The sequence below is a fragment of the Aptenodytes forsteri genome, unplaced genomic scaffold (assembly GCF_000699145.1).
Source record: "Aptenodytes forsteri isolate BGI_AS27 unplaced genomic scaffold, ASM69914v1 Scaffold231, whole genome shotgun sequence".
Classification (NCBI taxonomy): Eukaryota; Metazoa; Chordata; class Aves; order Sphenisciformes; family Spheniscidae; genus Aptenodytes; species Aptenodytes forsteri.
In genome coordinates this window covers 3,208,402-3,222,608 of record NW_008796046.1, presented here as the reverse complement: position 1 = coordinate 3,222,608, position 14,207 = coordinate 3,208,402, and the positions used below count along the sequence as shown (strand labels likewise).

Sequence of the window (14,207 nt, the reverse complement as noted above, 5' to 3'; positions counted from 1 at the left end):
TTCAGAATAATAAATAAAGGGAAGATTGACACGAGTACAAAAGTAAATCACAGCTATAGAGGAGATGCTTTAGACACAATGTGATGGTCAGTCCCTAGCATTTAAGGCAAGGATGAAAATAGGGTATAAATATTGTAGAAACTAGAGGCTGATAAAAGGCAGCAGACCAGTTTTAATCTCACAGAGTTACAGCTTTTCAGACAGGAGCTGGAAAATCTTTATGCAAATATGAAGCAAGCTGAAATTACACTTAGAAGTGAGATTTTTTTTAATAGACATCCCAACTGTACCACTGTGTATTGTGCAGCTGCACAGATTGGGTAAGAGCTGTGATCCATTAGCACAGGGATTGCTAATGACTGCTCCTGTTCTTACTGTTACTATTTCTAGCAAGAACTCCCAAGAGTCCCATTGTGGTAGGTGCTGTATGTTTATAGAGTAAGAGGCCCAGTCTTGGAGGACATACATCAGTTGAAGTATATTACTATACCAAACTCACACATTACTCATTTTAGAGATGGAAGGTGGGTTCCAGGGCAGTAATGGGACAGCTCTCCCGGCTCTGCTCAGCACCAGGTGAGCAGCTACTCTGTGAACTGTTCATCTCCAAGTTAGGCAGCTCAGAGCTGCCTAGATTCCTGATTTGAATCTCCACAGAGAGATGAGACCTAGAAGAGGATTTGCAGAAGCCTTTCAGTTAAACACAAAACTGCTTATGCAAACAAAGAACTAAACACCAGGAGGAAAATGGGGGAAAGGGCTGAAGCGGGGTTAATCTTTTGTGTCTAGCTGAGGGCCAGAGATGGGTGCTTTCTTTTATTAGGGATTTCCACCAACCCTTCTCCTAGAGATAGAGAGCTAAGCCAGCTCAACTGCTTAGAGTAAAAACTCTCTCCTCTTCTGTCATGCACATGTTTTATACCTCCTTTGTGCATACCCAGTCCTTTCTGCAAGTGGAGAGTTGTCCCTTCTGCACGTGTATTGAAGACCTGTACTCAGTCCTCTTCTGCAGAGCCTGGCAAGAATCGGCATTTAGGCCAACTCAGGTATCCCGGTTAGGGTCACGCTATAACGCAGGATATGCATTCCCCAGTGCAGGCACTCCAGGGTGCTCCTCAGGGCTTCGGGTTCAGTAGGTGAAAACCTAGGTGTCCCGAGTCACATTTCAAAACCATAGCTGAAGGTCAGTGTTCTTCCTGGTGAGGGATGATAGCAAGGCTGATGGATTCATTTTCAGTCTCTGGAGAGCATCCTTTAATCTTGATTTCCTCATCCCTGGAAAGAAAAGAAATAATTGTTCCCTTTCAGATATATTCAGTTTTCTGAGCTATGTAAAATGCATTGAGATCCTTGAGTGGAGTGGACAGTCGCCTCAGTACCAGAAGTTTAATTACACTCATAAAAGCAAACAGGTTTTATATTTATTGACATAAATAATAATTATTATTTCTACATTAGTAATACTTAAATAATTGATGTATGTTTTAAAAATAGGTAAACAGATTATTTGTATAAAGGCATTAAATTATGCAGACCTTGCTTTTAGGACACTATCTCTGAAGGAAAAAACACACGACCTTCAATTAGTGACATTGACACAAGTTGCACAACCATCCCCCAGTCGCTACTGAAACGGGATGGTTTTCAGAGGATTTCATGCTGCAGATTTGTCACTGGCAAGGACAGAAAATTCAGACCTCTCCTTTCAGGTTTTGTCTTGCTCCATGGTTTGAACCTTTCCTTATAACATTTGTAAAAAGGATGGTTTTCAAAGCTAATGAGCTTTATGTCTTCTTCAGTTCCAGCAGAGGAGTTCATATGTCACTACAGAGTTCTCAAATCACATAAATGAGAGTTTCATAACACTGCAAAATGCGTTTCATGATGAAGAATGTATTTAGCACTTCACTGCTAAATCATGACGATCATGAACCTTCTGTTTTCTCCATCCATATCTTTATATTAGCTGCTTTTCACAGATATTCCCCATAACTTGCCTTCTAAAGCAAATGCAGGTTGTGAAAACAAGGCTTAGCTCCTCACCAAACTCAGCCTTTTAGCTCTGTGCAGTGCCTCTCTCCCGTGCTTCTTTTCTGGAAAAGTCTGTCTGAGGATAGAAATTGCCTCAGATAAGCCAACCTGAAACAGGAAAATCCCAGTTAAGACAGATTTTTAAATATTAAATTTTCTATTAATATGTTGAAGGTCAGTGGAACTGCCCCAGTTTTCAGGAAACTCTGAGCAATTTCACCTGATCTTATATTTTAGCACTAAATCCATATTTATTAAAGGATTTAGCAGGCAGGTCAGATGCAGCTAAATCTCTGATTCTGCATCACATGAATGCTAAAGAAAAATTTTCATCTGCATTGCTCTTCTCTAAGCTGGAAAGCTTTAAACTGTTGTCAAGGCAGTTTTAGGATTTTGGGGGGATAGGGGTAAATATGTAGAAATGGATTTGCCATAAATGAAGCACAAATTGACATCGTTATCCCTTTCCCAACCCAATTCTTTAATGTAATGGGAAAATAATATGAAATTCTGGATTATGCAACTTCCTGTGTTGGAAGCTACCGTGTCTGTTATATCAATTAAAAAGGGCCATGAACAAAGCATTGCATTGGTGGCTAGTGTTTGATAGGTTTCTTTTCCCACTTTTTTTCTGAAATATCAAAGGCAACATAGACTTTTTATTCTTAAGGGGACAGATATGGGTCAGTTTTTAGCAGGATATGCAAAAAAAAAAATAAGAATCAGGTACAAGGTTTTCATTTGTATGAGTAATTGCTTTAGTATTCTTACTTCTGAAATGGACTGTGACCTCATTACACCTGGCACAGTGCAAATGCAGAACAAAAAGGATAATCTTGGCCTCAGATAGCTGAGATTCTTAAGCATTAAGTGAACAACAACACAGAGACATGCTGGTGGAGGTAGAATAAAATTACAGTACAATTTTTGTCAATGCAATATGGAGAAGTTAAGGCACATCAGCAGCCACTGGCAAGATTCTGGGTAGGTTTCAAGGTGGATTAGGATTTTTAAGAGAGCCTTGAGGAATTCTGAGGCAGCCTTTACAGACCAGAGGGAAATCTCCCCCCCGATCATGAGGGGATAATGAGGAAAAAAAAGCCATTTGCCTAAAAACTAGCCAGCAGGCAGTTGAGGCTAGCCTCGTGGGCTGGTTCCCCGTGGGGGTGAGCAGTGATGGAATAGAGCGGGTCCTGAAACTGAAGATGAGTCATTTCTTTTTTGATTATTTGCATGAAAAATAACCAGAATCCTGTTGGAATGGCATTATCCTTTTCTAAGGATGATGTTTATGATGGCACCTGAGACTCCTGGGTGAACCACCCAAAACTCAACAGTGCCTTGAGCACAGTCTGCTCCAGAAGTTCTCCATGAAAGAGGTTTCAGGTGAATCGTCCTCTGTAGCTACCTGTCTTTCCTCCTTGACCCACAGAGGGCAACTAGGCTCAATTTAGTTCTTCAGGTAAGAGTGTGACATAAGGTGAGGTGAAATCCAGGCAATGGAAAACACCAATCCTAGACAGTAACATGGCAAAAACCCAGATGGTAGAGTAGAAAGGAACTTGATTCCTTAGATAAAACCCTGCATCCATGAATCAGTTAACATCCATCCGTGCCCTCTGGTAAGTGCAAGTGTCAGGGAGCAAAATACAGGGTGTTGCTCAAAGTCCAGGTATTTCCCACAGAGGTGCATGGGCTGATTGTACCTTTTGAGGACGGTAAGCCTCATATTTGCTCTTAGATCTGGCCACCAGATTTGCTCTGAAGATCCCCTTCCTTCAAGGAACTGCAGGCGGCTTTAAGAGCTGCACGGCAAGATGAAGTAAAACACAATGCACCTCTAGGAAAGGATAAGGAATGTCTAAGCTGTTCATACAAACAGCGGAAGAGATTAAAGATGAAAGGAAATATTTAGTCACCTTTTGGGAACAGCTGGTGTGAAAATATTTAACAGGCAGGTCTTTTATGCACCAGCACAGCGTTCTAACTAAGCTTAAATAGGCAGGAGCAATATAGTGCAGCTGGCCAGCCTATGAATACTGTAATATGAGAATTAAAAGCTTTCCTTCTCATTTGCTCGCACAGCTCAGATGGTAGCTAATCATGTCCTCTAATTTTAACAACAGAATTGGGAAATGTACCAAAAAAAATGCAGCTTGTAATAAGAACAGAGGTGGCAAATTCTGTCCCTGGGACTGAACGATGAAGAAACGATTCACCTGCCCTTTTCTGTAAATCAGCCTTAGTCGTCTTGAGCTGCCCGAAAAGACCTGTATTTAAGTGGAAACTTAATCTGAAAACCATTTTGATCATTTCTTTGAGTGCCACCAGAAAAGTAAAAGCTACTCTGACTATTTAATCACCCATTAGAAACCTGTGAGCATTTAAGAGCGCCATGTTATAAAGGGCCGGGGCGTACAGCAGGATGTGTGTTGTAAGGCTATTTAAATTGTATGGTTCCCATCTATCTTTAAACTGGCAGCTAAATGGAAGATTTAGATTTGAGAGTTCCTGGCTCCTGGTTCCCTGTCAGAAATAATTAAACTACATTTTAGGGAGACTGTCGTAAGTAGTTTGCTTCACAAGTGTTTTTCACAGCTGAGGGTCTTTATTACAGCTCTTGGGGCCTGGGAATCCAAACCACCTTATATATCCATTATATATGAATTATACATTCATAACCTGGAGCCTGCACTCTCTTGCGTGCGTGGGTGGTGGTATGGCTGGGGTCTCAACTGGGTGAGAGATGAAACCCAAAATGTTCCCAGCGTTCCCATTCTGGGTTAGCCTAAGATCTGTTTGGTTTAGATCATTCAGTGCGTGTCCCTGGTCCATGTGTGCAAAACTGTTCCTTGGCAGCATGTTGTCTGGGAAATATTTCAGTCGAGATTTAAATGTCCCAGTGGGTTTTCCATCCCTTTTCATAGGAATGTCTCCACAGAGATTCTGCCTTTCAGAAAATGCTTTTTTTTCTCTCTTCACCATTTTTGAATGTCACTCCATTATCCTAGTTTCACACCTTTAAATAACTCCAAGAAGGCTTCTGACTATCACTCAAAATAGCTTCCTTTTGTCCCTGCTTTTTTTTCCGCCACCACCAACCCATAGATGTCTGACCTGCTGCCATTTCCCTGACTCATCAACGGGACACAAGACTAGATATCAGGACATCTGGGAGGTCCTGTGCCTGTCACAGAGTTCACGTATACCTGTAGACCCATCACTTTACTTCTTTATGCCTTGTTTACTTTATCTGTCAAAACTGAAATAACATCTTAACATCAAAAAATAACCACTGGTACTCAGTCAGACTCATTAATATTCTCAAACCAAAGATAAAATATTAAGTAAATAATAGTAAAGTCCTTAAGATGTTCACATGGACTTTGGAGTCACAAGGGGCTGAGTCCTCCAGATTCCAATTTTCCTGTCCATCGCTGGAGATATTTGTCTCTTTGGAATTTCAGAGCTTCACAGTCAGCAGTGGAGGTTATTCGCAGTGCATGTCACTGGGCTTGAGGACACCAGTGCTATCCCCAATTTAGAGATGGGACCCTGAAGGTCAAAGCTGGGGAACGGGACATAATGAAGATGTGAAGTAACTGAGATGGCGTTCTCTGGATCGCTTGGTGAACTGGGAGCAACAAAAATTACATGTCATTTAGTATTCTGAGGTGCAAAGTTCAACATGTATTAATAAAGAATGTAATCCAATAACCACAGGAGTTGTTTCAGTCCAACACTAGAGTAGCCCTATGGTGAAAGACTGCTGGCAAGCACCAGAGGCTACAACAATACTTTTCTAGTTTGGGCTTAAATACCAGCAGTCTCAGTCTTTGTACTTTCTCAATGCATTTCTTCTCAGCTTGCTGAAATTTTAGTACCATAAATCTAGCTTTTTATTTTTTGTCTGCTGTTTCCTTTATCCTCCTCCAGACTTTGTTCATAAGGTCAGCCAAGGAGAGCTAATTTTTTTATTTTATTTTTTTAGTGCAGTTTTATTGCTACGTTAGCTAACTTGCAGGTCCTGTGTGTTCACATACCATCCTGACTGGCCCACGCTCCATTGCCGTCTGACAGTTGGGAAAAGGGGTAGAAAACACACATGGCTGGGCTCCAACCCTTTAGCAAGTCGATAATTGCCCATCCCTTCTGTTCATAACGGGCACTGTAGTATGATATTACCTCCCTCGCATCTAGGAGCTGTGAAAATCTGTGTCTCAATGCCAGATGCAAAGTAAAAACTTCTGACAGCAACTCAGGAGTCCTTCCTCAGCCATGTCTTAAGTGATAGTGTAACTTCTACTGACTTCCCATAAAGCTTACATTAGATTCTGTTACATTTAGGCAGCAACTGGTATGTGCACATCCCCGGTTTAAGCACCCAAGGTGCTCAAATACTTTTGCAAGTTTGACTCTAAATGGCACAGACAAGTTCCTTAGTGTCTTAAGCACATTTGAACTCCAACGTTCTTTCATTAGAGATTTAAATATATAGGGCTAAATGCTTGAGGGGGTTTGGAGACATCTGAGACACTGCAGCAAAAGGAGTTCAACAGCAAACTGTTTCACCACCTTGAGCTGTAATAAGCAGGAGCTAAATATTGTGTTCTTGTCGCACTTGGAAAATGAGGTGTTTTCTAGACATGCAAAGCATTACTATTATTACTATCATAGTTACCGCTGTCTAAAGAGCTCTCTGATCCTTGGAGCCAAGAGTCCATTTCAGGGAAAGGGGCTGAGGACCTTCCAGCTCTTCCTCCTGGAGTTGAAGTGGATGTTCCAGCCCCATGTCAGGAGCGTGTCAGAAGTCCCCGAACAGCCTAAGCTTCCTGTTACTGGCGGTATTAATTAGCAAAAGACTAAAGGCAACTTAAGTAAGGCTGAATTTCAGTCAGGTGTGATGTTAATGCAGGCTGAGTAGTTTTGAATATTTTATGTGCAGCCAGTGACCCAAAGTAAATGTCTTGTATAATACCAGTCGCCCCTCCACCGCAAGCCTCGAGGCCTGAATTAATATGCTCAGAAGCCCAGAGAGGCACTGGAAATGGGTTGGTGTCTGAGGTATTCATTTTGGGGGTACATATCTGGGGGAAGAGAGAGAAAATGTGCTCTGCAGAGTACCCTGGTACCCCTTTGTGGGCTTCCAGACCAGCCCTGCTCAGCATTTCTTCCGTTCACATCTTCTCTCCACTCTCCTTGAAGGGAACTGTGTCCCTACCCTGTAAAATCTATAAAATGGCTCAGTCAAGCAGAATCCTTCAGTCCAAAACATTTGGGAAAGTTTAATCCAGTTTAGATGCACCAGACAGAAGTCAGAGATGGGGGTAAGACCTGATAGTCTGAAATGTAGTCTGAATTGCCTCTCCTCTGACTGAGGAGAGTGCAGTCATGGTTTATGAGAGATCGAAAGTGAGCAGTCAGGTGATGAGCCTGGAGAAGAAGAAATGGATTCCTTTCATTTCATCTGCAGTATAACACCACATCTGTATTTGGTTTTATTTTTTTCCTTGAAATAGGTCCTGTATAGTAATGGCGGTAACAGGCATTTTAATACCTGACTCGTGGGTACCTATTCTCCACCAAGTCTCGATTTTTCCAGACAAATACAGTGCAGGTGAAAACATGAAGTCTCCCAAATTCATGCCAAGGGCATGCCAGATTTTAGCCAAAAGCCTCGTGCTGGGCCAAAATACTATGCATATCTGTGTCCTCATGCCTCCTGGGGCTCATGGAGGGTGGGAAGGCCAGCACCTCTGAAAAGCCAATGTCCTTTAGCTCTTCTCTTTTTTGGAGGTAAGTACCGAAATGCCCAGCTGTGACTCCTTGCTTCCGTTAACTCCAATAAGTCTTGGAAACAAGCACCATCCTATTAACTCCAGTGTATGTAGCTCACAGAAAGACCATGGTGGTACCTCCGAATGCCTGAGAGGGGATTTTTAATGGGGTGGTAGGAGAACAGAGACATAGCAGATGTGCAGACTCAGTAGAAATAGAAATATTCTATATCAATTTTAAAGAGAGAAGAAGGGTTTTAATGAATCCCATCCCCAAAACCAGGGGTTAACAAGACATAAACAGGCTTTGCTAGCACTTAACTTTAGCATCGATAGTTTATCAGCACATTGTTTCCACGCTTAACCAGATTTTAATTAAATGTGACTTTTGTTCTGCTTATTGGAAGAGCCTTCCCCTTCGGATTTGGTGATCACAAAAGCTCGAGGAGTGCAAGAGAATTAGAAAGCAAATAGGAGGATCAATCACAGCAGACCTCTGCAATCCATGTCCGTCTCTTTTTTGTAATATACTTATTAGATTCTTATTGTCAGGAAGGATTAGTGTTATGAGCTCCAGGAATTCCTTTCATTGCCCTGTAAGGCGAGGTAGTGAAGTGTGTCTGTTTTTCTTAACAATAACACTCTGGATTTTCCCCCTCTCCCTTCTCTCCACCCATATCCCCTCCTCTCTCTTCTCTCCTCTTCCACAGAGATTTGTGCAGCGGACTGCGGAGGACATGGCATTTGTGTCGGAGGCACCTGCCGCTGCGAGGAGGGATGGATGGGCACAGCCTGTGATCAGCGAGCGTGTCACCCACGCTGCAATGAGCACGGGACCTGCCGGGATGGCAAGTGTGAATGCAGCCCGGGCTGGAACGGAGAGCACTGCACTATTGGTAGGGAGAAAGAAAAACCAACTACTTTTAAAAGAATAATTGATGATCAGGGAGGAGAAAAGGCGCATGCTTAATTGAATATGTGTGACTCAGTGTAGCATGAGCACCTTTGTTCTTGGATTTCAAGTTCTGACATCATACATTTTCATGTGGGAACAAGACAAAATGTCCTTTCATTTGTTGATGACATGGCTATATAAATTTTTTATTATCAGATGTGAAGTACACCTATGTGGTGTTTGATCTCATAGAGACAAGCCATCAAATGTCAGCTAGATGCTTTTAAAAAATCCCACTTTGCATCTCTCGAAAGGTCTTTCTGTGGCCTCCAAGACTTCTCTCTACTGTGGCGACAGCATTTTCAGAAACATGCATCTGATTTAAAGTTTTCTTTCCTATTATTTGCTCCATTATTTGCACTGCCACTTTGCTTGCCATTATAAAAGAGGAAACTGCAGTCAGATGACTTCTGGCTGGTATTTAACTCTGTCTTGCTTATCCCTTGTCTGCTCTGCTACCTTTCTAACCATTTCATTTCCCTCTCTTTTGTTCTGTATTCCTCATGCACCTGGCACTTATCTTGAGCTCTCGGTGTCGTGTCTATTACTATTATTAATAAAGTGCCACCAATATGCCGAAATCATGCAAAGAGGTGCAGTTCTCACGTTAAGCATTTTGCAGCATCATTAATGAACTGGCTTGGCTTTACCTTCCTCCTTCATCTCACTTAACTCCTTGATGCATTTTCCCTTCTTCCTTTTTTCTGACTGTCATGCATTCAACCACTTTAGTCCCCATTCCATAGTCATGCTATAAAATCAGTAGCATTAAAACTCCCCAGATACCATTTATTATACATTAATGGAAAACTAAATCAGTGAATCCAGTTCTGCTCTCAATAATGCCTGTGTGGACCTGAAAAAAATCAGTTGACTTCAGCGGAGTTGTTCCAGAGTGAAAATTCTCCTCTAGTCATTTCGTTTTAATCAGCTTCTGTTAAAGATAAGAAGATTTACCTCTATGTTCCTTTCATTATGCCATGATACATATAAATCACACTACATCAAAATTAACCACTAGCAATACCTGGGCAAATGTCGGCATAGCTATCCGTATGGATTATCAACTTAGTTATATGTAGACATCACTTTTTTTGCTTGAACACCAGGTAAGTTCGCACACACAAAGACAGACAGGGAATGAAGCCCGATCACAATATTTTAATTCCAACTTAGGGTAATGGTACAAACCATGTCTGTGGCTCAATTCTACTTATCATTTATTTATGCTAATGTCACCCTACCACATTACGGTCTCCACATGCATCCCCTAATGAAAACTACCTACCTCCTAAAACTTCCTCTGTCTCATTAGACATTACATTCTACTTGCTTTTCTATGTCTCTAGCAGCTTTCATTTCTTTTCATGAGGAAAGGATTAAAAAAACCCTCTCTCAAATGACTTCAAAATGAAAAGAGAGCAGTCCTGTGTTAATTGGAATCCTGTGTTTCTATAATATTATTTTATAGCCTTGTGTTCAAGTACTTTGATTTGGAAAGCAACAGATTCATGAAAGAGTTTTAAAAGAAAAAAAAAATATTCAGCAAAAGGCCCCAAATCCAGGGGACAATTTTATATGAAAGTCATTTATGCACAAAAAAAGCCCGATTCATACCCTCAGTGCCATTTTATTAGTACTGCTGCAAAACCAGAATGCCACTAGTTCGGTATATGATATTTCTCCACACAGCTGATGTGCCCAGACTGTTTTCGAACAACAAGCTTTTATCTTTCATGGTAATTAAATTTACTCCATTATTTGTAGTATTCCTCACTCTAAGTATAAAGAGTCCGTGTTATCATGGGAAAGGCCAGCACCGCAATGCAGTCAGCACCGAGATTTTACTGGTGCACAGCTATCATTTTGTGTGGTGCTACCTTCCTATTGCAGTGCTGCCTTGGTTTAGGAATCATTCTTTAATACTTAGAGTGCTGGAGCAATTCTGTTTCTTTTCACTTCCCCCCCTCCTCATCTTCTTGCATGGTGATTTAGCAACAAATTTGTACATAGTCTCATGCCTCTGAAGCTATAAACCATATTTCCTACAGAATATTTCATTGATAAATGTGTAGAATGTAAAGGAGATTTGGCAAAGTCATAAATATCCAAGAAAATTGAATAGCTTTAGAAGGAGTAATAAGCTAGTTATATTGGCACAGATGAAAGGACATTGACTTGGAATTACATTAAGTATGTGGAAAGCATTCCCCTTGTCCTTGTGTAATTTCCCTGCATGGCAACTTGTTCTGTTGACAGTAATTCCGTATATGTCTGTGTCATAGCCCGGTTTGCTTTAGCACTGACAAGCATAAAACCCCATTGCTGAAATGATGCTTTAACAATATTGCCATGTGTGCAGGTAACATGGTAGAAATGGATGATACAAGTAAAGGGCACTTCTTCCATTTCCTGTTGAGCATGTTTGAGAGTAAGAAACCCTTTTGTTTTGTAGGTCATAGGAGGCTCTTTCTTACGGTGTTCAAGGGAACTCTGATCCCAGTGGATTAATTTTGTTTGCTCATACAAAGAGTCGTGTTACCAAATATACTAGCTTGATTGCTCACATTCAGAGATTTCATTAGAGGAACCCCAGTTAATTCCCAACCAGGAAATTGATGCAGAAGCTTGCATTCATCATCCTAATTCAGCAAACGTAGCGCATCCAGGAACAGAGTAGAACAGAAAGTTGATTATGTAACTGCAGGAATCCTGAAACCCAGCAGAATAGTTCAATCCATTTACTCTAATTTCTTAAAGGAAAAATAAACGTGACAACAGCCACAATGCAAGACTCCTATGATGGGCTCTCCAGCATATTCCAAATTTGCCCCCAGTTAGAAACATTGCAAAAATTCAACTTTTTTCCATTCTGACCCAAACCACATCCAGGGAGCATGGTGGGTTTTAGGAGCATTGAGTTTGAAGGTGAAATAAATCCTCTTACTGTGGGCTCTGAAAGGCCAAATTACAACTCAGCTCTGTGGTAGGCTACTCTATGGGATTGATTCACAGGTGGCACCACAGAAAATTTCCTGGGTTTAATAAACAACTCCAGAAATTTCCCAGGGCTGTACAAGCCTGGCCTCAAATTTAATACAGTGGATGATATGGCCTGGATAGTGCCTCAGGTGCTGTGCTTCCCACCTCAGAGATGCAAAAGGAGACTTCACTCTTCCTATGTGGGCCTTGCACTGAGATTGTATCTGATACGTGAATCTCTCTGTACAATATTTTACTAGCAACAAGCCTTAATCCTTTGATTCATGTTAGGGTTATTTAGAAAAATAATGGCAGAGAGGGCTTCCCTGTGTGGTGGAGTTGGGATGTTCATCATCCTTGAACAGCCTGGACACAAGACCAAAGCCGTCACTTGAAGTTCAGTTGCTGCACCTGAATACTACAGGGTCTCTAGAGCGCTGAGGGACCAGCAGTTAGCTCTCCAAACACACAATGATCTACCTAGCAGAATTTTCAAAGCACCTCAGTGCCTAATTCCCATCGATCTCTACAAAAGCTACATGTTTAACTCCTTTTGAAAATCTGGTCCTGGCACTCACTGGTGATGTATGCAATAACAAGTGCCTAGACAGACAGGCAGACAGCCCGTCCCACATGGGCTTCTGCTTATGGCACCATCGGGCTGGTTTTTGTTTTACTTAGCAAAACTGATTTTTGAGAAATCTGCCCCTTTAAGTTTGCCTTTCATCAGCCTTCTTGCATAAATAATCACACATGTTCTGAATAGCCGGGGCTGTAATCAGTGCCTCTCGGTTTCTGCTGGAGCAGCTGGAATCCAGACAAGGCACATTCATTGCAGGTGGATCCTGGTCTCTTTTCCCCAGCTCTCTAACACATCACTTGTGCCATTTAAATCCACAAAGTGGCTCAGTCCGTATGCAGCCCAACATAAAATAAGCCCACCAGTGTCTGGAGGAGGTTCTTGCTACCCTCAGGCCAACAAGCAGCTAGTCAGCTCTCTGCAGCACTCAGGTGTATCTGCAGCAGAAGCTGAGCTGTGTTTGACCCTCTGGCACCCACCCTGCCTGGCTGGGATGGTTACTTTGGGCAAGAGAAGGCCATGGTTATGGCAGTCGGTGGAAAATACGTGCTTGCTGCTTTGTTCTGACATGATTTTTCATCAGGCTGAAGTAAGTAGTTTGGCAGCATATTTGACAGTAAATATTAAGTACAGATGAACTTGAAAGTCTTTTTCCCTGCCCCTGCGGCATAAACTTGTGCCATCACTGGTTCAGCAATGAATGGCTACTTTCTCCTCTCCTTCAAATTTGTGTGCTCTCAGTTCAACTCCAGTGATTTCACTGAGGCTCTGTCCACTTCACCCCACAGGGAAGATAAAAGGAAAAAGGGTATTTAGAAAATGGAGAAGGAGAGTGTGCTGGGGAAGAAGTCCTGCCCAAGGATCTGCCCCCAGCATCTCTCACTTCTCTCTTTCCCCTCTATGGGCCAAGAGAAATATTCATGTGATCCTTCCCAACGTGTTTCAGACAAAACAAACCAAGTTAGCTCAGGCTGGTGGAATAAGAGGATTTTCAGACTGAAAAATGCTCACATGAGCTGCCCCCATAGCAGATCTGAAGGGACGGTGGCTTCCAGGAGGGGGATGGTGACATGGAGCTGAGTGCGGTGCCTGTGGGTGCAGCGGACACCTTAGAAAAGTAGCTTTTCTTCTGAGCCCCTACATAGCTCCTCAGCATGTCCCACATGCCCGCAGGGTTTCCAAAGGAGTATCTGTAGATAAGAAGATGATATTTTAATGCCAGAAGTATAGCATGGGAATGAGACTATGCAGGTTTAGAGAAGAAAGATTCACGCTACCATGGAATATTCCCACAGAAGGCCCCCGTCATTTTTCAAATTACAGGAAAACATGGACACATAACTGACATACAGTTGGCATTGGCAACTGCCTCCACTGCCATCATCTGTACAATGACTGCTGCCCGAGTTTACAGGTTGGGCTGCACTGGATGTCAAAATCCAAGAGACACCTTCCCAGGCTTCAGCCACCGTCCAAGCGGATGGTGATGCCGTGCTTCCCCCATCGCTACCAGTACACCGGGGTGATTAGTTAATCTCATTCCCAAGCCTCATAACTGCCCCACACTAGGTTAGCTCTGATCCTCCCAGCCCTCTCCGCTTACTTACAATAGTGCTTCGACGGATCCATTAGGCTCACAGGACGGAAAAATAATTCCTGCAAGGGCAGTGACCTCCCAGGTGGGCGGTCTGTGTGAACGAACCTGAAACAAAAACCTCTTCAAAAGGGTACCAGGACACAACTGAGAGAGAGATTGCAGGGAGTGGGCAAGAGAACAAGGGAAATAACGTTTAAGCAGGTAATGAAAGGGAGAAAAGCGAGACTCAGAGCCTCTTATTTATTAATAAAGACCATCTGCTGTTAGGAGAGAGACTGCCGCCTG

General features: G+C 42.3%; 1 protein-coding gene across 1 annotated transcript in view; it reads left to right on the top strand.

Moving 5' to 3' along the window:
- TENM4 (teneurin transmembrane protein 4) overlaps positions 1–14,207 on the top strand; it is a 421,264-nt gene that overhangs the window by 280,141 nt on the left and 126,916 nt on the right. The window contains exon 13 of the mRNA XM_009286142.2: positions 8,519–8,704. Within this exon, the coding sequence (XP_009284417.1) occupies positions 8,519–8,704 (186 nt within the window). The remainder of the gene's footprint in view (positions 1–8,518; positions 8,705–14,207) is intronic.